The sequence below is a fragment of the Mastacembelus armatus genome, chromosome 21 (genome assembly GCF_900324485.2).
Source record: "Mastacembelus armatus chromosome 21, fMasArm1.2, whole genome shotgun sequence".
In the NCBI taxonomy this organism is placed as follows: Eukaryota; Metazoa; Chordata; class Actinopteri; order Synbranchiformes; family Mastacembelidae; genus Mastacembelus; species Mastacembelus armatus.
Window position 1 is genome coordinate 22,384,761 of NC_046653.1, and position 8,122 is coordinate 22,392,882.

Sequence of the window (8,122 nt, forward strand, 5' to 3'; positions counted from 1 at the left end):
TAATCATCTCAGACTAGGCCTTTAAAATGAAACTCAAGTAGGCTTAACAGAACTGAGACATTGTTGAGCTGTGAGAGAGGTTGGGAGCTTGCTGAGTGATAAGGGGGCAGTGGTTGGTGACACAAGAAAAATAAAACGACTAATCAAAGAACTGAGAAAATGTGATAAAATACTTCAAACTGAGATATTTTGTATTTTATTGGCTCAGCTAAATGTGTTTTACTTAAAGATCTTTTTTAGTATTGGGTTTGTTTTGGCTTCAAAAACAGACTAAACATTTATTCAAACACTAGTACAGTACAGCTCCTCTGGACAACCGTAATTATGGACTGGCATGTAAACAGATAATGAATAACACAATAATAAAATATAATTGTAACAATACTTAGTCTTTTAAATTATTCAGAAATATTATCTATAAGCACTTAATACCATGCGACTATATTAGAGTGCATAATAAATATTTTATTAAAACACACATGGCTGTCCGACCCCAGTCCCTTTCATTTGTGGTGAGTAGAGTCAGAACAAAAGAGAAGAGACATTTACGAGATTCAAAATTTATTCTTTTAATACATACATATTATTTGGGATGTACAACAGAACACGAGTGGATCAATACTGGATGAGTAGTGCAGAGTTCACCCAGCGAGGGGATCAGCCAGTGACAAGAGTTGAAATAGTGACGGGCCTGAGAACTCATTCACTTCAGCCAGATATATTTGTCTCCAATGTCTGCGTTATATCCAGAGGCATACTTCTTCCCAGGGAGCTGCAGGGACAATGAAGGATAAAATGAAAGAACAAAGCCGCACATTAAATCAGCAGAATCACATGTGGTACATGCTAAAGTCATTTCATTTTCAAGAGATGCTGGAAAGTTATTACTCAGATTTGACAAGTGATGATTCATCTGTTAAATGTGTGTAAAGAGCAAAAAAACAGTCATTTACCAGTTTAAAGTTTTCTTATATTACTGTAAATGGAATACCTTAAGGTATTTTTTAATTAGACAATGGAAGCTGCAACATCCTTCTAAGACTTTCTTAACCCAAATGTGCTAAGTGAAACTGTGCCACCATGTGTCACAGTATCTCAGTCTCCCCACTGAGACCCAGGCTCATAACAAAATGTCAGGTCACATCCTCCTGTAGCATTACACAGCCTGATTATTAGGCATGGGAGACAAAAAAGTCTCCAGTCAATAAACAGAAAAGGTCAGACCCAAATGTTTCCCTGCAAGACTGATGATACCAAAAACCTTGTAGAATATTCCACATCTGGCATTTGTAACTACAAGTCGTTCAATATTTCAGCAAAAGAAAATGAGCTCAATCATGCTGACAGTGCTGCACAGGCTTCACATGGAGGGTGTAGAGAAATGAAAGGATTTAATATGGAGACGGCTGAAGATTTAGACAAAGGCAGATATACATTTCATACAGGTTTTCTATATGATTTTGTAGGTTTTATTAAAGTGCTCAACACAAGACAATGTAAATAATCCTTAAATAAGAACATAAAATAAAAGCCATCCTGGCTACCCATGGCAGTTATCTAATCTGTTTGCATATGACAAGTATAAAATGCATATGTAGACACAAAATAAAGCAGAGGAAGATGATGAATATGAAGCAAAGGTGCCAGGCTAGTAAGACTGAACATCTTTTCTCTACATACCGACTTATAGGCAAAGTAGAGTTTGTCATACTCGTGGGCCCCGACAGTTATCTCTGGCAAAAACCTTGGTATATGGGTCAGGGTTGCCACATTCTGTTTGTCTTCCACGCTGTGAAACACAAAGGAAGAAATCGTCCTTTAGAGAGGAACATGGTAGAAGAGGATGTATGGATGAAGTTCAGTACAGAAAAGACAATCAAACCAATTCAGCTTTTTCACTTCTCTGCATGATTTGCTGTAGGTGCTTTGCATTTATCCATAATGCCAACAACAAACAGTGGCAGAGACTGTGGCACATCTGTGAATCTGACCTCACAGAAATGTACCTCTGTGTAATTTGCATTACACTGTGCAAATGTGTAACAGTTATCAAGAACTCACAGCATCCTCATGTGGTGGTAGGAAATGTCGTCCTGCTCCAACCATGGTCCTTTCTCAAACTTCAAATACTCAATATCTTCTGCCACCTGTGGGACAGCACATAAATACATGCTCTATGGAAATAGTCAATCCAAAATACTAATTCTTCAGCCAGTTACTGTCAACTACAGCCTTACCTTGTCTACATCCTGGGCTTGGGATCCATCATAAGCAAGCACTTCTGATGTTCCACTAAATGGAAACACAAACTTCTATTCAGGTAAACAACTGACTAGGAACATTTATAATAAACTACAGAGGAATAGTTTTTTCATCCAATGAACTTTGACAGTGGTCAGATATCTAACCGACATCTGTTAGTCATAAGTTCACGTTACCTGATTTGGGGCAGAAAAGACTTTTTGTAGCAATCCTCAATGCTCTTCAGATACGCCAGGGGCACGTTTTGCAGGTATGACTGGGATTAAGAGATTTTATCAACATCAGTGGTTAAGGCTAAGTCCAAAACACTCTTCATTAAAACATTCTAATAAGTGTATCCAACTCTGCTGTGATTTTTATTTGGATTTGGTTGTTGTTCAAATTTATTACAGTGCCCTCTACTGAAATTAACTGAGAGGACAGAAGTAACTGCATCCTGCAGAGTTGACATAATCCTGTGGTTTCAGTGGGTGTGTCTCACTACCTTGCCGCTCTGTTTCAGCTTCTTCTGCACTTCCTCGGCTGGCACGTCTACATAAATGACGAGGTGTGGTGGCAGGAACTCACAGATGCTAATGCCTTTGATCTCATTGTAGTGCTCCACACCTGCAAAACACAGCATGTTTCTATTTTTAATGACTGGTTTAATCAAGATCATTTGTCTTGATCTTATTTTGTCAGACATGCTGCAACACTTACACTCCTTCCTGATGTAGCCCTGTTTGAACATGGCCTCCAGGAAGACCATGTCGCTGAAGGGGGAACGCTCAAGGATCACTCCTTGGCCTTAAACACAGATGAGTAACCGTTCATTAAACACTGCTGAATCAATCTACAGATATCACAGGAGCTGTAAACTTCATTGCATATGACAGTCACAAATGATATGACCTAACAGGACAGTAAAGTGCACATTTTAATTCCAAGTCTGTTTCCTTTGTTAGCTAAACAGAAGAAGCTACAGTGAATCTGTGAGTCAGTCATACCTGTGGTGATCAGGTGTTCAATGGCATCAGAGTACTGCAGCAGCCTCATGGTGTACATCCAGTGCTGCAGCCTGTAGCTGTTCCCATCAGCAGCTTTGGGGTCTGTGTAGAATTTCTCGAGGTTGCACATCCCATTGAATTCCACCGGGAGTGGTCCCTTCTCTTGGGTCATTTTGTCCAGGTAGAACGTGTCAGGCTCAGGCATGTAGAGCATACCTGCACAAGCAGAACCCACATTGACTTCCCAAAGAAATATCCCAGCAGATCTACACCAATAAATCCAGCTGTACAACTCCCACTAAGACAGCAGCATATATCCCATCAGAGGATGCCTGTAATGCAGAGCCATAGCAGAAACACTAACTTCTCACAGATGTATGGATACTGGCATAAAATAAAGTGAAAGATCCCTGCGGTCAGACAGTTACCCAGCTTATCCGCCAGTTTCTGGGCCAGAGCTCCTTTCCCCGAGGCCAAGTTGCCATCCACAGAGAAGATTTTGCTGAACTGCTTTAACCGTGGTGTTGTCCTCTCACCCAGCATGTACGCCAGCCACCCATACTGTAGGCTTCTCACTGAACCTGTGTGAACACCTGCCTGCAGGTCAAAAAACACATCCTTTAACCGAGAACATGGGACATGACAAGTTTACTAAAGTCAGTTTATGAACAATCAATTTGTGAAATTCTTAGTCAAATTACTGCTGTCTCAGGTAAAACCCATCCAATAATAATAATATTAATAATAATAATAATAATAATAATAATAATGTCCTCCTGCAGACAAGCAGGTTCAACCTGAAGAGCTGCAGTCTGTGGTGAACTCTTTTCATAATGCCAGGTGCTTCTAATATTTTTACCTGTATCTCGTCATTAACTGTCAAATACCTTTCATTTGGCAGTAATGTTAGCATGTTAGCCCCAACTATGAACTCGGCACTTTACCCGTCTCGACTATAAACACGAACTATTCAGTTTTATGAGGTGGATTATTTATACAGCTGGTTGTGTTGACTCACTGGCTGCCGACTGTAAACAACATTACAAACAAACCAGTAAGTGTTTGGAGCTTGTTTTTGGCCGACTGTGATGCTAGCCGTTACGAAGCTAACCAGTTAGCTTGCCCTTGTAAATTAAAAACGTCCTTTGTGCAAAACAAACGTCTGATTCCGTGTTTTTTCGGTCCTGACCTTCTGTATAACGTTCACCGCTTTGAAAGCACTTGTTCCCGACGGGATGACCAGCTGGATCACCCTCAGGGCCATGATTTATCGTCCTCCAAAAACCCACCGACCTGACCCGAAAATCACCGCAGCCCGGCCACTGAATTCTACGTCAGAGTGTGTCGCAGACAAAATACGTTTGACGGTGTCTGGTAGTTTGTGTGTTTTATTTTAAAAAACAAACAACTTGGCTTAAACCGATAAAAGCTTAAAAGTCTAAAATTATAATACACATTGGATAAAAGAGCATTCAGAAATAAAAAAGTCAAATTGAATATTTATTTTACAAAGTCCATCACATGAATCACTTATGTTTATTTTCTCCATATAATGTCAGAAAATAGTGATAAATGTTGAGTATAATTTCAAAATGACTCATACAAATTGCCTGTTTTATCTAATACGTAACAAAAACTCAAAGATTTTTATTTTATAACACAGAATTTATTTGAATCATTGCAACAAATCCTCCCTGTGAACTAATGGAATATTTTTGCTTAAAAGCATGAAGTGATTAGCAACATCAAAATAACAATGTTGAACAACCAGTCATTTGAATTTTATAATCCAATTCTATGTAAGAAAGAGTTTTATTATTGTACTTTGACTGATTCTGATCATAGACTCCTGTTAATATTGCCATCTATATATCTGGGAGTCCACTGGGACTACTGCAGCTCTGTGTTTTCACCAGCAGGTGGCTGTATTAATTTGTTTTAAAAGGGTGCCTTCAGTAAATACAGCCATCCATCCATTATTATCCACCCGCTAATTCCTATTTAGGGTCAAGGTGATCTGCTGGAGCCTTGTTAGTAAATCCTAAAGCCAAAAATATCTTTATTGCAATGCGACTATCTGTATGGCTAAAAATGTGGCTAGGATTAAAATTTGTCTTCCTTCCTTCCCCTGTATTTTTACCCTCAGAATTAAAAAAAATGAACGTTGGATCACTGGCTTGGAAATATGAATGATCTTAACGCTGACCATCAGGCGAAAGACATTTCTTGCTTAAAATGTTGTGCTGAAATAAGTAGGGTGTCAGTAATGTAGACACAGATGGATTTAAACTGCATTACCCTGGAAGTAATGGCCCTTGATGCCACTCTTTTGCAGAACATGATCTCAGTTTCCTCTGTTCAGCATTACAACACAGGCAAAACCCTACTTGCCCAGCAACTAATTTAAAGGTTTTAGTGTTAGAAATCCTCATGATCTGGAATGGGATTTATGTAATCTGGGTTTAAACAATGCTCCTCATAATTTCTTTGTAGGACAGTGATGACTCACCAGTGGGACAGGTAGTGTAAGAGGTGTGGTGGAGAGGATGTTGAGAACCTCTTTAAGGCTGTTATTGTAACAATGCTGTCTAAGAAAGAACGATACCCAGGCAAATGATTGTAAACTCTCCTAATTCTCATTTCACAGTGGTAGTAATGGTTTCACATGCATGAAATCACCTTGTGTTTTTTGGCTCATCATTTTGCGCATTTACACTTTGCCCTACAGCTACAACCTAATTTAATTTGCACCGAAATGTTCAGGTCTTTACATAACACCTTCAGTTTGTCAGCATACAAGTGTGACTCACAGGCTGTTTCCTCTGTAGGCCTGGAAACCACCAATGTAAACACGGCTGGCAATCAGCTACACTGCTTTACATGTCAGAGGCTATTCAGAGTCAGCGGCAGTGTTTCGGCTTAGTGCAGTCGAGTCTGCTTGCACAAAGCTACTGTCTGTCTAGAATCTAGATTTAACTTTGCCATAGAGAAATTATAGTCAAAGAAGAATGAATGTTCGCAGTAGATTTCATCAACGGGGATGTTTGCAAGAGCAAATTTTGGTTTGGTGTTGGCAGTGGGGTAAAAATTATATATATATATATATATAATATAATTGTATATATATACTAAAAATTATGTATATATATATAATATAATTATATATACTATATGTGGCCCTGTGATGGACTGGTGACCTGTCCAGAGTGTACCCCTGCCTTCCACCCGAGAGAGAGCTGGGATAGGCTCCAGCAGGTCCCCGTGACCCTGAGCCAGGAAAAGCGGGTATGGAAAATGGATGGATGGATGGATGGATAATTATATATATATAATTTTATAATATATATATATATATATTGTGGCTGGTTGTTTCCTACAAATTTCACTGCAGTCAGGCCAGTAGCTGTTGTGACTTATCTGGTTTTGCATCAATGAAAACACAGGCAAGCAATAGCTCTTTGCAGCCAGTGTGTAGAAATAAATTCGTTCAACACACACACACACTGGCACACATGTACTGTACATACACACCATTATAGTACCAACACTTTCCTGTGTACACATCCTGACATACAAATACACACACACCCACAGGAACCAGAGTAATTAGTCAACAATAAAACAACAATACTTTACATTCAGGTCTCACGGCTGAAACCCTGTGAGGCCAGCTGAGGGGTTTGGCAAATATATCTCTGCCAAATTTCCCCTGGTTTTACAGCAGGTTTTATTTCACTCCTCTGCAGTTTGGACCAGGTTTAACAGCGCCAACACGAAGGAGGTTTGCCTGAACTGTTTATCATTAAAACAACTCAAAAGCATGGCAACCAAAACAGCAGCCCACATTTTCTGCTCTACACTCATCTTCTATACTCTGTGCCTCTTTCTACGTCTTAATCTAAAATGTCTGAAAGTGAACATCAGAGGAATATATTTAACTGCGTGCTGCTCAAAATGAATGTCAGATTTTTTCAAACATACCTGGTCTAACTTTGTTTTGCTTATTTTTTAAAATGCAGTTATACAAACTGTTGTTGAGATGTAAGTCATTTTATTACAGGTGAAATGATTAGTCAATTAGCTGCTTTGCAGAATTAAGACCAGTAGATTATTTCAAACTGATTGTTTCCCCAAAAAAATCTTTGCTGCGCTCTGCGTGTTTTATGTCCAATAAGTGTTTAACCTGAGGCAGCGTTTTTATGAACACACAGATTTTCACAGTATAATTAAGGTGTTGTCTAAAATATGTTTAAGGGATGTTAACCAATAAGGAGCAATGTGAACCTCTGCTTAATGTTTCTTTAGGCAGATAAAAAGAAGCAGCTGGTAATTCAGTACCATCAGAGGAAGTTTTATAGCTGATCCAACCCCATCTCCTTAAAATTTACGACTAATTTATATTGGCAAATAGAATTGTAATACTATCCAGATTATATGTCCTTTAAACCTAACAATAAAACACTTATGTGTTAACTGTGAATGCTCATATAGCATATAATGTATATGTAATTGTCAGTCTTTCATTTGTCTTCCCTACTGGCTACCAAAGCAGAGTGGTGGTTATTTTAGGCACTACACAGAATTTGAGCAGTTTGAGATCTCATTATGCCATTTAAGAAGCTGATGCTATGGCATTGTTTTTCAACAGGCCATAATCTTCCCTTAGCAGTAACTAAGAGTTTTGAGACCAACCACAACTGGGACACAGGCCCATATATGTTTGCTAGTGGTGTGTTCGTCCACACAGGGTTAGTGCCCCATGAGGAGATTTTGTTCTCAAAAAGTAGTGTGCTCTCCTTTTTTATGACAGTGAGGTCTTTCTCCTTCTAACTTCCCACCAACTGCACAGTAGTAACTTCCATTCCTAAGTAATA

At 39.0% G+C, this 8,122-nt stretch overlaps 1 protein-coding gene across 1 annotated transcript; it reads right to left on the bottom strand.

The window, feature by feature from the left end:
• Nucleotides 1–544: 544 nt before the first annotated feature.
• Nucleotides 545–4,582, bottom strand: ndufa10 (NADH:ubiquinone oxidoreductase subunit A10). Its single transcript, XM_026294569.1, has 10 exons — nt 4,438–4,582; nt 3,677–3,845; nt 3,249–3,464; nt 2,962–3,048; nt 2,747–2,868; nt 2,439–2,518; nt 2,238–2,292; nt 2,062–2,147; nt 1,681–1,789; nt 545–772 (listed from the first exon to the last, which is right to left on the bottom strand). The coding sequence occupies exons 1-10, from the start codon at nt 4,510–4,512 to the stop codon at nt 704–706; spliced, it is 1,068 nt and encodes a 355-aa protein (XP_026150354.1). The 5' UTR covers nt 4,513–4,582; the 3' UTR covers nt 545–703.
• Nucleotides 4,583–8,122: the final 3,540 nt, after the last annotated feature.

Bases quoted from the DNA above. Each gene is read 5' to 3' on its own strand.
- ndufa10 (XM_026294569.1), bottom strand. From the start codon at position 4,512: ATGGCCCTGAGGGTGATCCAGCTGGTCATCCCGTCGGGAACAAGTGCT. The intron at 3,465-3,676 runs GTAACTGTCTGA...CTGCTTGTGCAG, and splicing joins GAAACTGGCGGATAAGCTGG to GTATGCTCTACATGCCTGAG. The intron at 2,869-2,961 runs GTAAGTGTTGCA...TGTGTTTTGCAG, and splicing joins GGGCTACATCAGGAAGGAGT to GTGTGGAGCACTACAATGAG.